The 26,301-nt window shown below is 41.4% G+C and overlaps 1 protein-coding gene across 9 annotated transcripts in view; it reads right to left on the bottom strand.

Annotated features, from left to right (window-relative positions):
- LOC119653910 (endophilin-A) overlaps positions 1–26,301 on the bottom strand; it is a 133,932-nt gene that overhangs the window by 40,851 nt on the left and 66,780 nt on the right. For all 9 annotated transcript variants that reach the window (XM_038059064.1, XM_038059061.1, XM_038059062.1 and 6 more), the window contains exon 2: positions 7,567–7,797. In XM_038059064.1, the coding sequence (XP_037914992.1) occupies positions 7,567–7,611 (45 nt within the window). In that variant the 5' untranslated portion in view covers positions 7,612–7,797. The remainder of the gene's footprint in view (positions 1–7,566; positions 7,798–26,301) is intronic.

The following is a 26,301-nucleotide window of genomic DNA, read 5'->3' as shown; positions in this document are numbered from 1 at the left end:
TTCGTCGAAGCTTAAAACAGCGAATAAAAGGTTGAATATCAACAAATCAAAACCAGATCAGGATCCCCAAAAGACCGCGAATTGAAATACGATTGTGAGAACAGCCTATATAGAACAAATTAAGAGACTGGTTTCGGTATGTTGGGGAGAGAACGCGAGAGAAGCGGAAATGGCACGGCAGAAAAACGTAGAGCATAACGCTGAAATCGCTTATCCAGTAGCACGTGCGACAACGCACATATATGTGGTTGAGGAATGCGGACACAGCAGAAAGCTAGATATGCAAGAGTGCTTGGAGGTAAGAGATTAAACTATGACACGGGCAACAAACAATCGAAGCTGCTCAGAGAGATGGCAAAGGGGATACTGAGAAATATCTTTTGTTCTCACTCAAAACCTAATTTCCAGAGTTAACCTAATTGAAGTATCACATAACAATTAAATGTCACTTTGTAGAATGTAATATTTAAATAGCAAAAGATTTCTAACGACAGTTGATTATGTACTGAAGAAGGGTACAACTGGTGCCCGAAACACGTATATAAAAAAGAGTATTTTCATTTAAAAAGTGAACTAATAACTTTTGAGTACGTCTAAATAATAATACAATGTCATATTTCCAGTTCTCGGCGCGTGTAAGATGCAGAACAAATCGGCGCACTCGAAAAAAAAGGCAAACTTCTCCTATCACTACTTAATGCCTGCCAGAAGCAGAGTCTTGATCTCTACTGTCAATAACTAACGAGATTGAGCAAAATCCTGTAATTCGCAGTTTTCGGCTGGGAAATGTTGATCTACCCACTTGGCATTATACCGTCAGAGTTTCACTAGCATGAAAAAAATAACAATTCGGAATACCGGAAGCACGCGTCTCTAATATGAAGGTTTTGTGTTCATCTTATGTCAGAAACTCTCTCTCTCTTTCCATTCGTGTATGGCGAAAAATCCAAAATATTCCTTCATATTTTTGTTAAACTAGAAGAAATACGTACATATTACAGACGTAGATATTATGCTCACGCTAAAGAAGCGAACATTGCCTATTATAATGTATCCTATACGCATGTATATAAATTGATCACATATCTATACACATATTTTCCATTTACTTCGTGCACAAATGTGTACATATGTACATATAAACTACGTATATTGAATACCGCTTGTTTAATGTACAAATATATCTACCTCAATTAGGCATTACTCCAAAGCTTCATTAACATATATATGTAAATGCATACATATGTTTGTCTCGAGTAATTGATATTCATATACAATATAATTAAATTATTAAAACACAACACAAAATGTTTCCCTCCGCCCTTCCATTCACGTGAGCTCATTTGTGCTATTGACGAATTGATATGTTATGATGTCATACACGTTTTAGAATGCACGAAATTCACACAAATTGTAAAAGTTTCATGTTCTATAACTTTGTTAATAATATTTAGATCTCCTTAAACTACGCAAAGTTATGCCTTATGTTATCCCTTATGCTTGTGCCAAATTTTGTATTTCCAGCATGAACTTAAGGGGTTTCCTGTTAAATTTCTAAAATATGGAAATATACTTTTATTAACTTTATTTGTACAGATACCAGAACGGGATGTATTTTGAAGCCTAGATTTCGTTTAGATACACTACTGTGACTTTCATATTTTTTAATTGGATAGGTTCTGAAAACAATACCTTTCATTTGATACCCTACATGGCCAAATTCTGTGAAAAAAAAATTGCACCCTCCATTCACTCGTATGAACCGCCCCTTAAACTTAACACAAAATGGCGCCACTTGCTATATATAAAGGGAACAACAGACCACATGATGTCACCAATTTTCGTGATAATCGGTCTAGCCATTTCCGAATAAATCAGGTGTGACAGACAGACATCGACTCGATTCTAATAAGGCTTTGTTTCACACAAATGCCTGAAAAGTGGATGGGATATTTACAGAGATGCTAAAAGCGCGAAAAACAGCTGTAACATCGAAGCTCCATGCACTCTTCAAGAAAGTGAGCTTTATGAGCCGATAGTCAAACCACTCGATTTCTTTAATTGAATCACGGAAACCCTCTGAGTTCACAGTTCCCACCTTTCCACCAAATTTCGTATCAATAGGAGGGACCGTTGTTAAGGAAATAAGTAAGGTTAGTAAGGTTTTGCTTTCAACAAAACCTTAAAAATGTACACAGGAGAACAAAAATAACGACCTACAAAATGTACAAGATAAATGTCACCTGGACGATGAACTACGCCGGAGAAAGCAGGCAATCAGGTGAATTTTAGTCTCAATCAGGATACATACTGGAAGTCTTTTTTTCTTCAGCCTTTGTCCCGCTCACAAGCGGGAGAATGTGAAGGAGTTCAATGGACTATGACCTAATAAATACCTCGACTAATGACATCTGTTTGTTTTCTTACCGGGTCGTGACATTGACCAAATGGCTCTGGATTTGAGGGAGGAGTCAAGCAAGGTCGGACTCAGAATAAATACCAACAAAATCAAGGTTCTCAGTCTGACAGGTCATCGCACTCACCCTATCCGCATTAACGTGCGGAACATCCAAGACATCCATCATTTATATATATAAGACGGTGCCGACGGTGATAATGAACTGGATGTCGTTTGACACATTAACAGCTCTTTGCTACCTTGTCTGCTTTGTGTAAAATCTGGAAATGGAACTATGAAAAGTATTTATCCGAGTTTTTCCACTAGAAACGATGAAAATTTTATGAGAGGCCCAATTCCAAGGATTGCTAAATACAACAGTTCACTCCACCGACTGCAAAGAAGGTTCGCGTGTCCTTATCTACGATGTATTAACGGAGTATGCTGGCTTGATATTATTTCATGCGAAGAACTTTGTTGGCCCCCAGGCCTGTCACCTGTGGGCGATATGATGGAAAGTGACAGTAGAGAGGTCATAACAACTCCATTGCATGGCATAGCCAGCCCAAGCCCTCTCCCAAAATGGCTGGTAAGTGAGTCACCCAAGGGCACCTGGTAGAGAACAGGAGAGGAAGAATGCCAGCCACGCAGTAAGAGATAAAGTGTATTTCAACGGGCGCGTGTGAGTGGGGCTAATTGGCAAATATACTATATATAGAAGATCATCCGTTCAACGACTGCATAAGATTGACAGTAAACTAATGGGATAATTTGAATCTAAAATTGAAACAACACAACACTTTCCAGACCGACAAACAGACCTAGAGCATTTATCCTCACCAGAGAGAGTATGCACGCTTTTCTGTGACCGGACCAGTGTTCTAGCGACCTAGCCCTGATCAGACTGGAGCAGGCGGGAGAAGAGAACATGTGAATCTCTTCCGTCTACATGGCTCACGAACGATCAACTCCATCAGAACTGTAAAATTTGACGTTCACCATTGCATCAAAGAAGGCGAACCTGTGAATAAGTGGTGACGCCAATCAAGGTATACGTTTTGGACAGCTCGAAAATCAACGATAGAGATGAGTCTCCCTTTGATTTTATTATTAACAGCTCAGAGAACTGTGACACTTGGGAGGAGGTCCCTGATATCACCCAACTAATCGACAATGGAACTTTTAAGGTGGAGAATTGGAGAGTGTCCAACCAGAGATCCTTCTCAGATCACAACTAAATAATTTTCAATCTAGATCTCGCTTTAGAGAATCGACTGGAGGAATTTTGGTCATGTTATCAAAAACAAACTCGCCGGTATAGAAATTGATAACATTGGCACGACAAAGGAACTGGAGTTAAAGGTCGGAGGTCTAAAAAAGGTATTTGAAATCGCCTTCCATGTCTCACGTCTTACTAAATACAGCACAAGGACAATGCCCCCGTGAGGAAATGAAGATCTATCGAATTATCAGATAGCTGATCAGAGCGGGCTTCAACATCTGCTACAGGCACACAGGCGCCACACAAACAGTCCATCAAGGCTGCCCAGAAGTGGTCAGAACATAAAAGCGCCAGCGGGTCGTCGTATGAAGTTACCAAATCGGTAATTATCGAGGATAAAATCGGCTGGACTATAAACAGCTTCTTCGCATATAAATATGTGGCTTGTTGAGATTTACCGGAGCTACAGCTCTTTGGAATATGTACTATACTCTTATAGGCGCGTGCAGGCACGTCCATAAGTCCGCGAAGGACTTCGACTAATCAGTTTGATATATTTCGTGTTGAAAACCTGAGGACATGTCTTGGACTTCTATTTAAGGACGATTATGAAGAGAACGCTCAACTTCAAGTCTTAGCAGGCTCAGTTAGATAGCAAATCCACAGAAACTACTTTTCAAGAGTTAATTAGCATGATTGAGCAGTCGTTACAGTACACGCTGCCTTCCTGAATATAGAAGGAGCGTTCAACAACATTAGGACCAACACCATGAAGGAATCCTTAACCAGTGTTGGATTGGAAGGATAATTTACGCTTTGGATAATACCCATGCTAAGAACTACGATAATCCAGTTTGTTCTGGGAGGTTGCCACTTGACGCGAGATACGCCCACGGGAGGCCATCTCTCTGATGCTCTGGTTGATAGTGATGGATGAAATTCGACGCATATTAGCCAGAAGCGGGGTGAAGATGATGGCGTTTTCCCACGACTTGGTGATATTGATGTCAGGGATGTTTCCCTTCGTTATGAGTCAACGGTAGTTCCATTACACCTCCCGTGGCTAAACGAATAAAGAGTAGTTCTTTTCTCCAATATAAAGTATAAAATGTAGAGTTCTATGTCTGCAAGAGCATCTTTGTAAGAAAATGGGATCTTCGGCCGGATTTGTAGATGTGCATAGTCTTAGTTCGTCTGATGCTACTTACGATTCTATTGCGTGGTGGCAGACGCTAAGCAAAAAGTACAATAGAACGAAGCTTAATAGAATACAAAGGACCCCGTATGTAAGTGCTAAAGGGGTTCTGCATTCCTGCCCGACAGATGCTCTTAACGAACACCTACACCTCTTTCCCCTGAGGTAGTGTGCAACCAGGGTAGGGTGAAAGACCAGCGACGTGTTGCAAGGTTATGACACAATATTCTTCACCCAAGGATCAAAGATGGTTTATGGAGTGGGTGCGCGTCTTTTCTCAGAGATGCACAGCGTAGGCGAGTAGTCTCCCAGGATTCTTCAGTGATTTTCCATTGGAAATGCTGGCGATACTGAAATCCTGTTGATTTTTAGTTCATGATCTGAGCTTCAAGCATAATTTAGCCGTTCTGACCGACAGCCTAGCGAACATTAATGCAAAGTAATCAATGGCGACATCCTCTAAGTTAGTGGGGCAATGCCAGAGCGCGTTATACAGTCTGGGTGGCATGCTCGAAGTCAACCTCCTCTAGAGGAGGAGGAACCTGAGGAACATAGAGGGGAATGAGTGAGCTGGCAGACTGGTCAGGCGGGGTTCTGTTCTTCGCAGCTCCTCCGTGGGCACACTCTCAGGGGCGGAATCGACTCTCATTACTTAGCAGCCGCTGACTTCAGATGGCGAAGGCTCACTATCTACGTCAAGTCAAGAAGGATTTGGCCCACCTAAAACAAGACCTGATCGCGAGAGCTCTTGCACCAGACGCATGCAAATGCATATAAGATTATGGCGGTCTACATGGTTCACTGGCCTATAGGGCGCTGGACTCGGTCTACCCTACAATTCGCATTGCCTGCGGAGAGAAGGGAGACCCTCAGGCACTTCTCAATTGCCTAGCTCTAGCTAGGGCAGCTACGGACACTATGTAAACCATTCTTTGTGGACCTCAGGGAAATCTCTAGGTGCAGGGGGAGGAGCTGCTATCTTTTGTGATGGCTATAATCTGGCTCTGAAGATCTGAGCCGGCTGGACTTTGTCCCTCACACTTACCACAGCGATCATGGTCTTAGGAGTTTGTGGCATCAAAACGGCGCACCACAGCGCTTATTGCGTTCTCGGAAGCGGCTACTGACCCCCATCAAGACGAAAACATTGTAAGTTTTAGTTTGGCCTTGTTTCTAACTGGACTCTAATATTATCCGAAATTCATGGGAACTGCGCACACATAAAATAAATACTGGTTTCCAGAGCTAAGCAATTACCATTGAGTTTATGAAAAATAACTCATGGCAATACTATTTTGATGTATCATCAATTTGTTTAGACTTATTTGGTGGTGTATTTACCATACGCACAAGATTCCCGGACGAATCCTACTTTATATGAATTGTAAACCACCAAGTTTATTTAACAGACCTATTCATTCACCCTGTACCAATTTGGGATTAGTCTTCCTCATATCACAAAAATAAATCCCCTCTTTACAATAAATGCGATGACTCAACATCTTGCATCTCTATTTTCATCATGTTTCCACTAACAACAAGTGCCTCCCTCTCCCCCCAAAAATAGAAACTTGTTTGAGTAGGATATGTCTGTGTAGTGCCGACAATAAGTCCTTGAAATCGTAGAAAGGACTATCGTTGGTACATAGCATCTGAATGTGTTGCTACCATGGAAACGTATCAAAGTCTGACCGTGACCTAAATTCGATATTTCGGGGAAGCTACGCATCAACTTGCGCCCTTTTCCAGGCGAAAATATGGCCAACATGATTTTTGGAAGGAGAGGACGAATATAGAAGTACACGTTGCCTTCATCATTACAATTTTTAGGGGCCCACATTTTTTCGGAAGCCGATTCATCCTGTTTTTATGAAACGAAAAGACAGAGAATGGTGTTGTATGCTGGAAGGAAAATGATAGAAAGTGAGAGTAGAAATTTTTCATGAGAATATCCTGCGCTTTACAGATGTATTAATGCGCTCGTTGTTGCTTTGGTTGGGAAGAACAGTTGAACGGAGCTTAAGCTATTGCAAGCTTTAAGTCAGGAAATAGATTTTTATGAGGGTCCGCTATGACCATGGCGGATTAGAAATGATTTCTGAAAGTGATATACTTAAGAGGGAATGAAAGTAGCTGCCTCATCTAAAAAACAAAATTAATTTCCCATACCGGGAGCATATCCTGCTTGGGCTATTAGCGCGCCTTATGTATTCATCTTTCATCGTTCGTAGGGAAATGCAATGAGCATTTTGTTAGGGCAGATTTTTCCTTGTTCATTCAATGCTTGAGTTCGTGTTCATATTATGTCATGGGAAATAGGTCATTGGGTCATGAGGACTATATTTATGATTTTTTTATAAAAAATCTAATGAATGTGGTAAGGTCTTAATTGCTGCCGGATAATGTTTAAAAGCTCAATTTTCTTTCCGTTTTTGACTCATCAGATGCGAAGATAATTAAAAGGAACAACATAATCCCAGACCAAAAAAAAATATTGATTAACAACAATTTTCCTTTAACTTTTTGATTGATTGTTGATATAATGCAAATCCGATATTTTATTTTCAATAATGAACATTTCCTTCACTACAGGGCGTATATAATACGCAGTTTCCTAAGGCGGACAACTGTTTCGCTTCCTAACAAAATCTGCTTGATAAGGGCAATCGTAAGTCTTCCGTCCGTATATTCTGGGGTGAAGTAGATTAACACAAAGCAAAAATGAAAAAGAGATACTGGAAAACGACTTACCTGATTGGCTTTGTTAATCTGCTTTTTCAGGCCAGCAAACGCCATTGTGTTGATATCGATAAAATCTTATTAGCCACACGTCAGAAAACGACGTCTTCCCAAGTTTCGTCTGCTGTTCAAAAGATGAAAGAAGAGGATACACTCCACCTCGAAATTAATGTATTTTTAGTAGCTCACTCCGTTGACCCCCCTGGATTTATTTATATTTATGGAGGTATCACGTTTAAATATCTGGAAAGAAAAAAATAATAAGATGAGTTCCAAGAAGAATTCAATATCTTGCATAAGGGAAAATTTCGCTGAAGGCAAAAATCTATTATTATCGTAGAAATTCAAAAACTTTCTAGAGAGTGGGGGAAATGGGAGTTGTATCGATTCTAAAATTTGTTTTCAAGGAAAAACTGGAAGATGTCTTTTGAACACACCGCTGATAAACGTGAAAGTATTTTGCCAGTTTTCCTTCTTACATATCCAGAAGTAATTACATTTGTATCCATGTAAATACGTATGACATCAATTTAATTTCACAATAATTATATTGGTAGGGACACAAGAACTGTATGGGAGAAGGGCGAGTATTTAGTTAATTAGCTGTAACCATTGCGGTCAGAACAGAGTTAGAACAGAGAATCTCCTTAAATCAAATTGAATGCTAAACCAAAGAGTCAGAACAGAGTCTTTTTGGACTACATTATCCAGAGGAACAAATGATTGAACTGAGGAGAGGAGAAATGGCTGTGACGTTTAGGAAATATTTTCCTGGCAAGTTCTTGTTATGTGTCTACCTTTTGGAAGAAGATAAGGATAGTTTTCATACCAAAGCCTGGAAAGATGACTATTTGAACCCAAAAACTTCAGACAAATTAGCCTATCATCACTGTCGTTAAAATGTCTGGAGAGCGCTAAACTCGTAATCCTTTTAATAAAAAGTAACATGCTTATCAGCCTAGATAGTCCGATGCGTCTGCCTCCATTACCTGGTTTCTAAGTTAGAAAACGCAACTCTGAAAGTGGACATTGAAGCGGCTTTTGACTGTGTAGATTTCCAGGAACTTTGTGATTTTACGGGAGAGCATGGTGTTGATGATACTTTAGCTAAGTGGATCTATGCTAAGCTAAACATGACAGACTGTTGTGGGTTAACGAAGGTGTAATTATGCTAATCGATTGTTGCTATATCTTCTTGTTCTTTAGCCTCTGTTCCAATAAGAAGCGGAGTCGGCTCGTCTTGATTGGTTGCACCATTTTATCCTTTCAAGGTCTTGATTTGGATGCAAGCGCGAGGGTTTAAACTAAATTGTTGCTTCGACCGTTTTCGTCGTTTCCCATCGACTTAAATATTCAGACCAATCTTGCAATTTTCCCATATTGAACGTGAATATCTTCATTTCGGATGTGATCATGGCATGTTAAACCACTGATCCAACGCAGCATCTTCCTCTCTATTACCGCGAGACGTCGTTCAAAGTTCGAAATCATTGGGTGCTGTTTCTTTCCATTTTTTTCGATTTATTATTTCCTCGACTTCAGTGGTGCTGACAGGTGGAATAGCTACAATTGTCGGCAGTGCTTGCGAAGGTGGAGAATCAATTGTAACAGCAGCTAATACACGCGCAAGCATATTTTTGGATGGCGTGGTTGTCGTGGTTGTTGATCGAAAATCGGCACGGTGTGTAGTAATATTCAATGTGTCGTCAATTTGGTTGGCAATACTTCAGGGATGGGCTTTCAGTAAATCCAAATAAAACTAGCAAACAAGTCGGGAAACCGGAAGCTGGACGCTTCAGGTATGAAAGGTTTTGTTTGCTTCTTGTGTGAGTATATTTGAGTAGAGCTATCCGATTTGTACGTAGCCCATTAAGAATATGCATTTAGCATGTCAGATTTAGTACTTCGGGTTGTAAATTTACACGGTAAAGACAACTTTGAGCTACTGTAACTTTGTTACTAATAGTATGATTTTGATTAAACTTGGAGATAATATACTTCATATTATATTTTATACTACTACCAACTTTTATAACTTAAGGGCGGTTTTACTCAATTTCACCAAAAATATGGTAATATACTATTATTAACTTAATTTGAACAGGTATCGGTATGGATAGTATTTTGAGGCCTGGGCACCATACAGAGGAAGCTTCATGAATTTTTTCAGATTTTTCGGTTGGGTAGTTTCTGAGAATGGGTCCGTTAAAGAAATCATCAATTTCCACCCCTCCCACTCCCCGCCTTTCCAACAAATTCCAAAACTAAGAACGGTTTCAGAAAGTACTAGTCGAGGTCTTTCATTTGATACCCCGCATGACTATATTTGGTGAAAAAAAATTGTACACCCCCCTTTTACATGTGCGGGGAAACCCGCGTTTTTCTTGAAACCATGTTTTGGAAACCGGCAAAAGGAATAGAACTCGGAGAGTTTTAATTCGATCTACTTAAAAATTTAACTATATTACTTATTTGATTGCCTAGAGAAGTATATACGAATTTAATAATTGATGAGAATTTGTTTAATAAAAGATTTAGTCTATTTTGGTGACAGTGTAAATTTATTTCTTAAGCTTCATCCCACTACGAAAAAAAAATTCTAAAATTATAATCGTGGTTATTTCACAAACCAAATGATAATCTATTGCTAATCGCGGAGGTTCTTCGAAAAATTTTGTATTGTCTATACGGCCCTTTTCTTACTTTAGAAAAGTTTCTTAACGGGACGTGACGGGTTCAATTTTTGTAAACTTTTTTTTTATGATTGATTTTGGTTGAAAATACACCCGAAAATATGTGGTAAAAATAAGAATTCGATTTTAAAAATAAGAAGCCAGTGTATATAGCGCAGCGGCTCAAAGCCGCATTTGGAGCCTTTCTTTTCAAAACATCTACTTTATATTTGCGTTTTTTTTCTCCAGCCTTTGTCCCGTTCACAAGCGTATGTTACACATTCTCATTTTGTTAGCATATTGTATAAATAGAAGGGAATACTTTGAAAACTGGCTTTGCCGGTTATGATTCATTTTTGGTACTATAATGTCATTACTGTCAATAATGTAATACATTTTTAAGCGCCTCTTTCTCAAAGAAACGTTTTTTGGGTTGGCGTGGAGGATCAAAAAGACACTTGACCACTCGCTTTGAAATTTTAATATGTCATTGTACACATTCAAAGCAATAGAATGAACCTCGGAGACGGAGATAGGTGTTAAATATTTTGATTTGCATCAGGTTTGTTGGCGGCAGAAACCGAAAAATTTAAAAAATCGCCGCTATTTTGTTATTTTTTTGTGAAACTTTTAGATTGTGTTTCATTCTATAGAGAATTTCATGCTAATTAAACCCGTTTTTTTGGTTTTTTTTTTTTTTCAGATGTTTCAGTGACCCGAAATTATCAACGCCGTCAATTTTTAAAGTTTTATTAAAAATCTGAAGCAAACAAAAAGCAGCCCCCCAAAACTCCTAAAATCATGATATCTGTGCAAAATTTCATCAAAGTATGTCTTTTTTCTCAAAAAAAGAAACAATTTGAAAAAAGTAAAAAGAAATCAAAATTTGAACTCCTCAAATCAGTATATTGGTTGCGAATTAAAAATTAACAAATCGGAAAACTGGAACTATAAAGGTTTTGTGTTCATCTTGTGTGAGAAATTTCTTATTCACTTTTCCCATCCATACATATGTATTTCCAAACTACAACTCCACCATTCATATGAGTTCACTTCATATGATTATGACGTCATACATGTTTTAGAGTGCAATTAATTTATAATATAATATATATATATAATTTTGTTAATAATAGTTGAATTTTTGTCAAACTTTCTAAAATTATGCCCTATCTCATTACATATAACCGTACTTTTCTACTTCTAGAATGAACTTTCATGTAAATTTCTAAAATATGATATTATACTATTGTTAACTTTATTTAAGCAGATATCGGAATGGGATGTATTTTGAGGCCTGGATTTCGTCGGATGCACCGTTGAGATCACACACTCTTATCAATTTTCGTGACAATTGGTTAAGTCGTTTCTGAGTAAATCGTGTGTTATAAACAGACGAACAACGGACATAAATCGATTCTAATAAGGTTTTGTTTTACAAAAAACCTTAAAAATGCACTCATAGAAAAATCTTGAAAAAAAACTTTTTAAGGTTTTGTGTGAAACAAAACCTTTTAGAATCGATTCGTTATCTGTCTGTCCGTCTGTCACACCCGATTTATTCGGAAACGGCTTGACAGATTGTCCCGAAAATTGGTAAGAGTGTGTGATCTGTTGTTCTCTTCACATACAGCAAGTGGCGCCATTTTGTGTTAAGTTTAAGGGGGGCTCCTCATACATGTGAATGGAGGGTGCAAATTTTTTTTCATAAAATGTAGCCATGTGGGGTATCAAATGAATTGGTTGAAACATAGGGGAGTGAGGGCGTCAAATATGACCCACAAAAAGTGCAACAGGTCTCGTTCTCAGAACCTATCCAACCGAAAAATCTGAAAAAAATCACAGTAGAGCGTCTCTTCGAAATCTAGGCCTCAAAATACATCCGATTCCGATATCTGCACAAATAAAGTTAATAACAGTATATTTGCACATTTTGGAAATTTACGATCATAATGATCATAATGCACAATTTGGTCAAGTTTGAAGAAAATTCAACTATGATTAACAAAGTTATAGGGGGTGAAACTTTGCTATTTCTGTGAATTTCGTGCATTCCTCAACCTGTATGACGTCATCACCACATATCAATTCATCAATACCCCAACGAAATATGAGTTCTTATGAATGCGGCCGCAAAGAATTATTTTAGTGGTTTAGTCATTTGTATATGAATATCAATTACTCCAACCAGACATGTGTATATAGGTATATAGCATATGCGTAGTAATGAAGTTTGCAGGTAGTGTCTAATTCAGATAGATCTATTTGTGCATTAAACCAGCCATATTTAATATACATACATATATGTACATATGTATACTTTTGTGCACGAAGTAAATCGGAAATATGGGTACAAGTTTATATACGTATATATATATGTACAGTATTCGGAAATAGGCAGTTTGTTTGTTTAGGGTGAGTATAATATCTATGGCTGTAATATGTACGTATGTATTGTAGTTTGTAAAAATATGAAGGAATATGTTGGATTTGCAACTTTATACGGATAGAAAAATGCGCGTTGAAGTTTCTTACATAAGATGAACAGCGCTACCTTCATTTCATTTATACAAATTCAAAACATTAACAGTAGACAACTATTTTATTTTTATGAAAAGGGAGGAAGTTCAAAGAAACATAACAAAAACTACTTCCGAAATATATGATAGGCCCTCTTGCGACAAAGGTCAATTCAGATGTCTGCAGCCAACAGTGAGTGCCAAAAAGGGACATATATATGTGGAACATCCAGAAAGTAAGTGTACCCGGGAAAATAAATAAAAGAAAAAAATGCACGTTTACATTGGTACTTATGTAAGTTATTTTTCAACGCCATCCATTTCGATGTAGGTGGTGAGGCAGGGACCAATTTTTTTATGTCTGGTCGAAAAAATTCCCCTCAAGCTTCTTCACTCACTTCTTCACCTCCCCCTTATTTCTTTATTCATTAACAACATTTTGCCCCCTATGTGCAGATTCAGCGAAATGCATGCCTGTGCGGTATGAGATCTGGAATGGTCGAGCAGCAGCAGGCAGACTTCCTTTGTTAGTATGATCCTCCTTTTATTCTGAATTTTTTTTTGCGGTTTTACAGTATCTTACGGCGTTGCTGATGACCCTCTTAACCAGACATTCAATCGAAATTATTTTTTATGATTTATTATTTTTCTACTGAAATTATGCTTTCGATATTGTTTGTGGGAGAAGGGTGTAAAAGTGTGACGCCGCTGCTGAAACTGTATTTTTGTTTCAGACGTTTCAGGCGTGTCGAGGGCAATCATCGTAAACAGTTTTAATTTCCTTAAAAATTTCAACTGTAGTTTTTCTCTTCACAGCGAGGTGGCCGATAACGGTGCGGATTTTTCACTTGGCGGGAAATTGCATCAAGGGTTTGCAGTCTACTAATCTTAAATTGGCCCTATTTTAAAGAGGAGGAATCAAGCGATGCAAAGGTGTTGCCAACTTGCCAAAAGACTATTCCCCACGGTCGTGAGAAACCTTGTACGCTTACTTTCTGGACGTGCCTCGTATATGTATACTAGAGTACTGTCATTGCATTATCAGGTTGCCATTTGTATCGTCTATTGTAAATCTTTGGCAACGTTTCTATTTTCTAAAAAAAAACCGCAATTTCTTAGTTGACAACCCGTCATCTTATAACTTCACCAGGAAATTAAGTAGATAGTCGTCCGAATGTGAAATGTATCTCAATTCTAAAACTTTTTTCCTTGTCAACAGTGAACTCAATTTTAAGCGGATCAAAACTGTTTTTCTTTGTACTTTCTAAACTGACTACCATAGCATCGTAGAGTAACAGTGTGTAAGTAAAATTATTCCACTCGAAGTTTCTTTTCCACCCCCTCTGTCATTGCTATGGAAACATGACTGGTGGCCTTGTGCACTTCAATGCAATTTAGTGTAGTACTACGTCTGTCTAGAATAACTATACAAAGTCTCATTAAGGACATCGTGAATGGGCCATCGAAAACACTAAAAAAGGCTAGAGGAATGCAGAAATGAAGAATATAGGTTTAATTAATTTTTGTTCGTTCGCATTTCTTATAAGACTATTATGTGATGTGGTAAGTATGAAAGCTGGAACATGCAGTTTTGAAAAAAAGTTTTGCAGCGTTTCATTTTTAGGAACTTTGGAATTTAAAATACCACTACACATAGTGACACACAAAACATTTCACAGCGATGCACTGCAAATACCGCGGTAAAATAACTGATCTCAAAAGGATCACGGTTAAGAAAATATTGACATTTATTAGGTTGTTGCAGGGGTCAAGCAGTGTACTGCAGGATAGACTGATGCGGAACATAGCTCCCTGAGGCCAACCTATCTTTGTCTAAGGATGAGTTGTCTCTCCTCTGGGACGGTGTGTGCCTTTTCAGGGGCCAAGCCTCTCGTCTACCAAGACCGTTAGTGAGTGGTGATAGCCACACCCTGTACGAGGTGACCCTACTATTAACAAAACGCTACGGATCTAGACTGGGGAGTCGAAAAACACCTCCCCCAATCCAAGGTGTCATGCGAACCGTGCCCATTGGATAGTTTGCAGTCGGGGGTAACTGACTGTATTCGAACGGAGCCTCACTGATACCTGGTCGCCTCAGTGAGTAAGTTAGATCTTACCGTGCTACGGGGGGCTATGGCACGGCGGACCTCTTAACCCCCATACTCGTGGGAATCAAATGAGTACTAAATTGGAAAAAAAAACAAAAACCAAAAAAGCGGGGCCCCGTACCGCACCAAAACTGGTTAATCAGGTGGAGGCACGTCTCCGAATTACTGAAAGCCAGGTGACTACACCCAAGAAGGGAGAAGTTGGGACGTCAAGCAGTGGATCCAAGGTGAGCATTGGTATACTGCATGGACTACAGCCAACGAACACCACTGCTCAAAGAGCAGGGACCAGCAAAAGCACGTCTGAGATAAACATAACAGACGTCAGGAAGGAGACAGGTCTCAGTGGCGCCGGGGTTAAATGGTACCTGCGCTATCTGAAGGAAGGCCTGAAACCAGAAGAGGCCCTTAAGAAGGCTCAGGACAGACCTAAGCCATCTCTATCGGAGCCGAGAAAGCGGGGAGCAGCAGAGATCAGCCCGCATGAAGGGAATGCCCCCAAAAAACCCAGACCTGAACCCACGGGAGGAGAAAACCCGGGCAGGTCAGGAGTGAAGGCAGGACCCAGGAAGCCCGGCATTAGCTATGCTAGTGCGGTCAAGGGCATTCGGCTGGCCATACTGCCAAAAAGGTTTCCCGAGCAAATACTCACTCGGGAGGAACAGGAAACCATTGAAGAACTGGTCGTCAAGCAGATGATCAAGGGATGGACGTCGAAACTGGTGTTCACCGGGATACGCTTTCGACCAGGCCTTATACTGGTGGACTGCGCGACGGAAGGTACCGCAGAATGGGTCAGAACCATAATTCCTAGATTGCCAGGCTGGGAAGGGGCGGAACTGTCAACATGTGCTGGAGATGATATACCAGGAGCCCACATGGTGACAGTTTTTCTCCCAAAGGCCGCGGCAATAGTAACAGAAGACCTCATGAGACTCCTAATTGCTCAGAACGAAGATCTCCATACTCGACTATGGAGAGTCTTCAGAAGCAAGGTGGAGGGAAAGGGTAAACTCCTCACGATCGGGGTAGATGACCGATCACTAGAGGCAATTAAACGTCGGAGTTGTCATATCAACTACCGATTTGGCAACATACCCGTGCATGTGCACAAGGAAAAGCCGAGGAAAGAAACCTCGGAGGAGGCATCGGGTGGAAAACTTACCGAGGTCCCTGAAGAAGTCGCGGAAGCCATAGAGGCGGAAAGAACGGGATCAACCAGGGAAATAGACCTGCTGCCCAGTGAAGAGCAGAAGCTGGACGACCTAGACCTAGGACTGCTAGGGCTCGGGGTGGACAGCGACGCGCAGGAAAGCGCCATGTCGGAGGAGGAGGGTGACACTCCGACAGTGGAGAAGAGCTCCAAACAATAACGGAGCCAATGGCCAGCACTAGGATAGCCCAGATAAACCTCCACCATGCGAGAGCTGCATCTGCAGTGATTGCAAGGGCAAATTCCAAGGAGAACATTGGAATAGTGCTGGCTCAGGAGCCCTGGGTGTACCGGGGGCAGATTCGCGGTCTGCAAGGAGGAGACATGCAGGTAATTTGGGACTCGTCTTGTGAAAAACCAAGAGCTTGCATAATTCTCAAACGTAATCTAAAATACATATGTCTTTCAGAGTTCTTAACCGGGGACCTTGTGGCTATCCAAGTCTCATTGGAAGCCGGGAGGAGCACTCGAAAGGTAGTGGTAGCATCGGGATACTTCCCAGGAGACGAGAGCCGGGCTCCACCGGAACAAGTCGCAAAGCTGACGGAGTATTGCGAGGAGAGGGCGTTACCACTTCTTCTCGGCTGCGATGCCAACGCCCACCACGTAGTGTGGGGAAGCAGTGACACTAATCGTAGAGGTGAGTACCTTCTCGAATTTATTCTTAGTAATAAGTTAGAAATATACAACGTAGGGAACACTCCAACATTTGTGACCAGCACCAGACAAGAGGTACTAGATATAACTCTAGGAAATACCCTAATGAACGGGATGGTCAGGAATTGGAGGGTGTCGGATGAACCCTCAATGTCTGATCACAGGATAATCAGATTCGACATTGAGGGTAACTCCGAAATAAAAAGAATAATAAGGAATCCCAAGAGAACGGATTGGGAATCCTACACAATGCACCTGAGCAACAACATTGCCCACCTTCAAGGGAGCGGGGACATCAGGAGCGAATTAGAATTAGAAACGGTGGTGGAAGACCTCAACACAATCGTCATTGACGCATATGAGGCCAGCTGTCCGGCCAAGACAGTCAAGTCATCAAGGGATGTACCATGGTGGAACAGAAACTTAGCCAGAATGAGAACGGAGGTACGAAAACTCTTTAACCGGGCAAAACGAACCGGGGACTGGCGGAGGTATAAAAATGCACTGACTGCGTATAGCAACGCCATCAGGGAAGCGAAACGGAACAGCTTCAGGGAATTCTGTGAAGGGATTGAACAGATCACAGAAGCAACTAGGCTGTACAAGGCTGTAGCCAAAGACGGGAGAATATCCTCTGTCTGCTTGAAAAAGGAAGATGGGACATTCACCGAGAATGAGGAGGACAGGGTACACCTGCTTCTCAGAACTCATTTCCCGGGGTCCTACCCCTCGGCGGCAGGCGACATTAATCTGCCTGACACCCCAACAACGAATAAAAGGGGAAGGAAAGAGAGCTGGAAACTAGCAAAAGAGGTATGCTCAGAAGCTAGGCTAAGATGGGCAGTGGGAACCTTTCAACCAATGAAATCTCCCGGAGCAGATGGCATTTTCCCTGCACTTATCCAGAGGGGCCTAGGAATTATCCTAGAGTCTCTTCTGAGGGTGGTAAGGGGGAGCATAGCACTGGGTTACATACCAAGGGCGTGGAGACGGGCAAAAGTGGTCTTTATTCCGAAGGCGGGTAAAAAGGATCCTTTTCACCCTAAATCTTTCAGACCAATCTGCCTAACATCGTTCGTACTCAAAACGGTGGAGAAGGTCATAGACAACTATATTAGAACTAACGTTTTAAAGCGTAATCCCTTACATCACTGTCAACACGCTTACCGGGCAGGAAGGTCAACTGAAACTGCTCTGTATCAGCTGACAGAGGTACTACGGGACGCCATTGAAACAAAAGAAATTGCATTGTGCGCGTTTTTGGATATCGAAGGAGCATTCGACAACACATCGCACACAGAGATACAGGATGCCCTGAGCCGCAAAGGAGTGGGAAACACCCTGGCACTCTGGATGGGCAAAATGCTAGAAAGCAGACAAATAGAGGTACAAACAGGTACAAACTCTATTATCATGAACACCACTCAAGGCTGTCCACAGGGCGGAGTACTATCGCCGCTGATGTGGAGTATGGTAGTGGATGAACTCCTGGACGTGTTAACTAATACTGGAATACAAGTCCAGGGCTACGCGGACGACATTGTTCTAATCTGTAGGGGCAAATATGAAGATACCCTATGTGATAGAATCCAAACTGGATTAAGGGTTACTAGTGCCTGGTGCAGGAAGGTGGGATTGCGGATCAACCCAACCAAAACCACCATAGTACCATTCACTAGGAGGCGTAAACTGGATCACCTGAAAGCCATAACATTACATGATATGGAGGTGAAACGAGAAACAGAGGTCAAATACTTGGGAATCACGCTAGACCAAAAATTACTCTGGAAGACACATGTCGGAAACACTTGTCGGAAAGCCACGAGGGCTCTGATGACTTGCAGATCCATAGCAGGAAAAAAATGGGGTTGTAGCCCGAAGATACTACTTTGGATATATACTGCAATAGTAAGACCAATGATTACCTATGGAGCGGTAATCTGGGCAGAAAGAACCCAACTCAGCACACAAGCCAGGGAATTACATAAGCTCCAAAGGCTGGCTTGCGTGTGTATCAGTGGGGCAATGAGGACATGCCCAACGGCATCCCTGGAGGTCCTTCTGGGGTTAACCCCTCTCCATCTGCACATACAGATGCAGGCAAGGAGATCAATATTCAGGATGGCCGGTAGCATGAGTGAGGCGGGGAGCTGTCTAAATCGAAGGAAGATTGATATCCTTTCTAGGCGGTATCCCGAATTACTGATACCGAGGGACAACATGACAACGAGGTTTCACTTCGATAAGAAGTTTGAAACACGTTGGAGTAACAAGACAAACTGGGAAAGCGTGGCTGTGACATACGGCTTAAACCAGCAACTGATTACTTGGTACACTGACGGATCCCTCACAGCAGAGGGAGCGGGTGCCGGTGTCATTGGTCCAAGGAAAATGTACTTTGAGCCAATGGGCAGGTACACTAGCATATTCCAGGCGGAAATTTACGCCATAGACAAATGTGCCTCCTTTAATCTGCAAAGGAACTACAGGGGGCAGAACATAGCTATTCTCACCGATAGCCAAGCAGCGATCAAGGCACTTAGGTCCAACCAGGTGAACTCTAAACTGGTATGGGAATGCCTTGAGAGACTGAATACACTCGGCTCGTCCAACAAGGTCTGGATACTTTGGGTTCCAGGCCATGCTGGGCTGGAAGGCAATGAGGCAGCGGATGAACTAGCCAAGAAGGGAGCAGGGATGCCTTTATACGGGCCAGAACCCTTCTGTGGAATCGGAAACGGTTTCATGGCTATGAATCTAAGAAACGAAGAAAAACGGTTGAGGGAGCTATATTGGGCGGGCCTACCAGGGATGGAGCAGTCCAGGGTGCTTATTGGGGGATACGAACCCATGCGCACAAAGGATTGCTTAAACCTCACCAAAAAGAACCTCCGAATCATAGTGGGAATTCTCACTGGTCATTGTCGGCTGAACTACCACCTAGGGAAGCTAGGGATATCTACGGACACTGCCTGCAGGTTCTGTGAGGAGGAGGACGAAACCTCTATGCACGTCCTGGGACAGTGTCCAGCACTTGTGCAAAGTAGGTCGATACATCTGGGAGAACACTTAATACCAGATGCAAAGCTGAAACTTCTGGAAGTGGGGAACATACTAAAGTTCCTAACGGTTACTGGCCTGCTTGAGATACTATGATCAACAGGTACACTATAACCAGTAAAAGGGGCACAATAGTTCTTCAAGGACGCGGTGCGACTTTCCCTTAACAAAATAACAAACAAACAAATAGGTTGTTGCAAATGAAATGTCGGATATTTGAGTAAAATTTCAAAAAACTATAACTTTTATGAAAATTAATTTTATTAGTCAAAATAAGAACCAGCAGCTTCAATGCACTTCTCCCAACGAGATACAAGGGCATTTATTCCAGTTTCGTAAAAGTCTGGGTTTCTAGAGCTAAGAAATTCTTCAAAGGCACTTTTGACAGCTACTTCATTGCTGAATTGTTTCCCCGCCAAAAAGTGATCCAAATGCTTAAAAAAGTGGTAGTCGGTTGGCGAGAGGTCGGGTGAATATGGTGGATGAGGAAGAGTCTCATATCATAATTCATTTAATTTTTGGACCGTCATTCTGGAAACATGAGGTCGGGCGTTATCATGGAGCAGTATCACTCCATCTCTGTTGACCAATCTAGGCCGCTGAACACGTAATTTCTCGTGCATTTCATCAAGTTGGGCACAATATTTCTCTGCATTAATTGTTTCACCACGCTCCAAAAACGAATAATGAATAATTTCAGATGCAGACCACCAAACAGTTACCATTACCTTCTTCGGGTGAAGGCTCGGTTTTGGCATGTGTTGTGGAGGCTGTTCGGCATCTAGCCATTGCGCTGATCTGCGACGGTTGTCGTACAATATCCACTTTTCATCGCATGTCACTATTCTGCGCAAAAAGGGATTGTTCCTGTTGCGGTTGAGTAGAGAACTGGATATTTCCATTCGCAGCGCCATGTTTTGCTCGTTGAGTTCATGCGGAACCCACTTATCAAGCTTCTTCACCTTTCCAAGCTGTTGTAAGTGCCGAGATACTGTCGAATAGTGTACGCCTATTTTCTCTGCAGTGTCACGAATCGATGATCGGGGATCAGATTCCACTATCAAACGCAACTCGTCGTTGTCGATCGATGGTCCTGGGTGTCCACGAGGTTCACTTTGGAGGGTCATGTCGCCTGATCGGAATTTTTCGAACCACCGCTGTGTCGTTCGTTCGGTTGCTGCGTCAGCTCCAAATGCTCTGCAAATGTTTCTGGTTGCCTCCGCTGCGTTGTGACCAAGTTTAAATTCATATAGAAAAAGTAGACGTTTTTGACTCCCTTCCATGCTTTTTTCTTTGAGTTTTACTTGGAACTTCAATGACGATTGAAACTGAAATGACTCCTTGATCGAACGAACGACTATCTATACTCAATTATCCCATACCACCAGAGTCACCTTGCGGCAGTTTTAAACATTAAAATCATAACTAACTTCACTTCATTGAAAAATCCGACATTTCATTTGCAACAACCTAATATTTCATGGGCTACGGGCCATACAAAGGTAGATATGTTAGGTTGGTTACAAGCTGGAAGTGGTAGTGGAATGAACACATTTTGAGAAAGGACGACAACTCCATTGCAAGCTATACAAGGCAATGGAATCATTTATACCACGTAACTCAGAATAGTGGAAGAAGAATGCAAGCTTCTCGAGAAGGAACCGAAGCACATTTCGGCGAATTAACAGGAACATCGCATCTTGATAAAATATTGTTCTTTGATGCGAAAAACTGGTGAACAATCAATGAAATGGCTGAAAAAAATGTTATCCCACATCTGCTCCTGACAACGGTTTTTGGTTGTTTCGTGAGTTTAAAATGGATCGCACGTAAAATGAAATTGCGCGAATTAGCTGAGGCCATTGACATGTTTTTTTAAGGTTTGGTGTAAAGCAAAACCCTATTAAAATTGGTTTACGGTCTGTCCGTCTGTCTCAGAAACGGTTACTCCTATTGGTACGAAATTCCGATCTGTGAATTCCATTGCATCCAGTGACTAACATAGCTGCACGTTGAATTTAAGGGGGTGTCCCCATACATGTAAATTTTTTTTCATGGAGGGCATCAAATGAAAGGTCTTGGTTTGTACTTTCCGAAGCCGATATTACTTTTCACATTGGTTGCGAAGGGGAGGAGTGCGGTGGTATGAAAAGGGTCAGTTACTTCAAAGACTAATTCCCAGAAAATACCCAACCCAAATATCTGAAAAGAAATGTGTTGGTCCATGCACGTAGTGTCTATTCCTCAAAAATCTTTGATAAGCTTAACATATAGGTATTGCTTCATTAATATTAATGAACAATAAATAGCATACGTCAATGCGCTACATTCCATCTGGAAATTGGCAGAAATTCCATAAAAGATTTAACAACGGTTGTTGGCCGTTACGCAAAAATGCCTTGGTCAATCACTCCAGTCTATAAAACTGACGATAGGATATAGGGACTACAGCGCATCCCTCCGTTATAGTTGTCACTTCTTTGGAAACTCCCAATGCAATTTCAGTTCTGTTACCCAGAATTGTTCAAAATGTAGATTGGGTAACTTATACTCATAACTAATGCAGTAGCACCCACATATGTTTTCCATCTTTCCGGTTAGGTTCAACCAAAACTTCACAAATTCATAAGATCCCTCATTCTACCATAATGCAAGAATTCCCAGTCTTTTCTCGTCTGAATTAAATGTTTATAAGTCCACAAAAATTATCTGGTCTATCTAGCAACAAATATTCCCTTAACGAAAACGAATCAGGATAAAATAAACATATTTTTACCCGGTAAATTTCTATTGTTCTACTTCTCTAAAAGCAAACAATACAAGATACCACCCTCTTGAATCTTGAATTGAAGCGGCGAAAAATCGATATTCAATTACCCGAGAGCCATATGAAAAGGAATCCTGTTTTGTATGCCCACTGGATTTAGTGTTTATTTTTATTTCATACTCACAGTTGCAGACATTGTTTTACTTGTTTTCATAGAGAAAGGAAAATTAAAATCGTTTTTGCGGTATGAAATTGCTTGTGTTTCGGTTCTATAAAATCTTTTTTATGTATAAAAGATATTTAGAAACTTGTTGATAACTCAACGCAAGCCACAATTGTGATATAACCAAAGTTCACATTTATTGTTTCATTAAATCATTTAAAGCTGCAATGCGTGCTTAAACGGAGTAAACAATACACCATCTAATGGCGTGAAATTCACACCGTTCATGTTCATCTGCATCTTCATATTGGGATGAAGGTTACTCAACAATTACATTTATTTAAGAAGACAAAATCTGTCAAATAAGACTGTCGTGAATTAGTTGATCTGCTGCTGCTACTGCGCCTCCTTGCTGACTGAAACAAGGAACTTGGAACCTCTTCTTGAAGGTGTGTGAGTTGAAGTCGACTGTGAATACACACAAATACTGCTGCGTGACCGGCACCACCCTCGCACCAGTAATTACTCGATTTTCAACTTGATAGCGACCACTCACAAGTACCTTGCGTCGAGTTACCGCATCGATTGTGTGGTCGATACTCAACCTGTTAAAGAAACCATCCAACCAGAAGATTTTCCTCAAAGTTTTCACGATGCCAGGAAGGCATTATAATCAGGCGCCGAATAATGAAGGCATAATAGGCATACCACTGTTTTGCGCAAAGTTTTGCCAATGTCAACAAAGTAACTTTTGGAACCTTCTTCCAAAAAAAAAAAACACAGTTGACAAACGACAGTTCTGTACTAGCGGAAAGGCCGCAGTCTATCTCAATTGCTTATTATTCTCACCAAAGTTGTAGTCAGACGCCACTCGCAAGGTTTCCGGTTTATGGACTTAATCAAGTCGCTTACAATACACCTCCTTGCCAAGGACGTCAGCTCATACCTCCGCGCCGTAGAGCAGAACAGACTATGTTACTGTCATAAGAAGACGTCTCCTGGTAGATATTTACATGTAGATCCAGTGTCAAACATACACAACGCTTAGTATGCAAACTGTAGCTTAGGGTCTCCTTTACCTTTGCTGATCAGCGCGGGCCTAGCCACCTTTCAGCGACAAGGAATGTTGCCCCCAGGCAAACATTGAACGTGTCGACCAGCAAGTCTAACGGTTGGTGGGGCAGTAGTTTATATATAATATTTCCGCCGGGATACAAGCAGGACCTATTTTTCACAGTGAGAACTGCCCCTTCAAGCTTTTTCTTGGTGAAAAGCGTGCAGTCCTTCTTACTTTCCGCGTTGGTGTCTGCGGAATAATGGCTATACACTGCGGTCCATCTAGTCCATATTAAGTATGAAGGATTTCCGCGGAGCCCCGATTTTCCGGGTGACAAGTTTATAATGGAGTTCCCACGGATCCACATCTATACTCTGCCATTGTGACGGCTGCCTCCTCCTGGGCGTCTAAATGTTTGCCAAGGGGCAGACCTTATGACACCCATTCCATAGGTCGGCAATTTTCGCCGTCCACCAGTACACAGAAGGGTTCCCACGCCTGGGACCCCTCCGGGGCATGGAAGCTTCACAGACCATTTTGCATACAAATACCTTGCCTTTCGTAGATTTAATGAATAGAGCGGACGGTCTAGTCATATTTCGTTTCTTCGTCTTTTCGACTGGTGATTCACCATTCCTAACCACATTTGATTTTGACAGGCAGTTTCCTGACGGCGGTGCTTGTTAGTCCTTCTTTGCTTTCTTTTTTAGGTCCTGGAGACCGCCTGGATGAAGTCCCCTTCCGCCGCGTCTTCCGCCTTCCACTTTTTGCCTAGTTTGCTTTACAGTGGACTTTCTGAAATCCGTTTTATGCTTACAGTGTACCCAGTGAGAAGCGCAGCTGTTTCTGCTTTTCGAGCGTCTTCCGCTGTTATCTATGTACGCCAGTAGAAGGAAATGAAGTCCAACCATTCTTTCAGTTCCATCAGTCCGTTTTTCAAGCCCTGCTGACGTTTTTCTGGAGGAACGTTGGCGACCGCATGCGCTTCATAACTGCCGGCTTTCGCAAGGACAGCCGACTGCGCTCCCACTCTGCTGGTGTCCGAATCCACCTGCTCAGAACTAGGGATTTTCCACGGGTTTTTTTTCGAAACAGGAACACTGAAGGGAACTGGAATTACCATCCCTGCACCGGAAACCGTGTCACTTTTCACGGCTTCCTCTTCATTTGGATGGCCCGGCCTGGTTGCTTCTTTCGTGTTTGGTGTATTTTATTGTTTTTGTTTTCCATTCTCTACCCACATCGTGTGCAAGGCAATAGCCAGGAGGGGGTGTACCTTCGGAGTAAGCGCTACTAACCCAATTCCCTGAGAACTGACCCACGCTTAGCTGATCACGGAACTCACGGACAGATCAGATCAGCCTGAAGGGATTGTTACCATAAAAATGATTAAACACATTCTTGACTTATTTGACTTCAAATAAGCGTGAATCAACCTGAATTTGGAAATATCATAACTGCGGGACTACTGACGCAATACACGCTGCAAGGTTATTCATGGAGAAAAATCGTGAGAGCATTGCCCTCTCCAACATACATTGCATTTCTGGATTTAGAGAAAGCGTTTGACCATGTGCACAAATTCATCTGGTATGATCTAGTGCCAGTAGAATTGGAGCGCTGGGTTAAATTGATCTATACATCATTTTGAAGCTCAGAGCCTTCCCCGACATTAGTGATCTCGAATTTCACTCCTTTTCTCAAAATTTTCTATAATAACGGAGATACAAGCGAAAAGTAAAATTCGAAATGTCGCGAGTATATTAAAGATCTCGGATCAATGCTGTCAAGCAATAGTGGACTGTGTTGTGAATTCTCATATCCAAAATATATCGCAGTGCCATCCACCATGTTCCGCTTTATGGTTCTGAGTTTTGGTCGACTATTAAAAACAATGAACGGTGCCTCGTCCAAATGGATACGAAGACGTTGTGTTGGACCAGACATCCGCGATTGATATGGGGTTACACTGATTGTATAATAATTACAAAAGAGACGCTTTCGATGGTATGGTCATGTAATTCGTGTTAACGTGAATTCACTTGCTAAAAGTCGCGATTGCATCCACATCAGGCCTTTAAAGAGCAAAATGGCGCAACCGATCGTGATGACCCCACCCTGATTTTGAACGGGAAAAGGGCTGAAGAAGAAGAGTTCGTAGGGAAGCAGGAATCAACTTTATCAACATAATCGGGGAATCAGATTTTTCTCTCTATGATGGTCTACTTTAGTAATAGTTACGACCAATATTAAAATATTATTTATAAAAAAAAGTTTCCTTCATACTTTCGCAACGGGGTAGAGTCGACAATGGGAAATTTGCCTACATTAACGAAAATATAACGTCATTCGATTATTTTACCCTGTGTGACAGAGTGAGACATAAAAATAGCACATCCCTTTTTCTCAGAACAGATTGCTCTCGGTACTTATTTGAATGAATTTGCTTCGGATATCAGAACATACATAGAAAATGCAATATGGATTATGTCACATCATGGGGATTCTATATATCAATTCATTCAAAA

The sequence above is a fragment of the Hermetia illucens genome, chromosome 4, assembly GCF_905115235.1.
Source record: "Hermetia illucens chromosome 4, iHerIll2.2.curated.20191125, whole genome shotgun sequence".
Lineage (NCBI taxonomy): Eukaryota > Metazoa > Arthropoda > Insecta > Diptera > Stratiomyidae > Hermetia > Hermetia illucens.
This window is presented reverse-complemented; position numbering and strand designations above follow the sequence as displayed.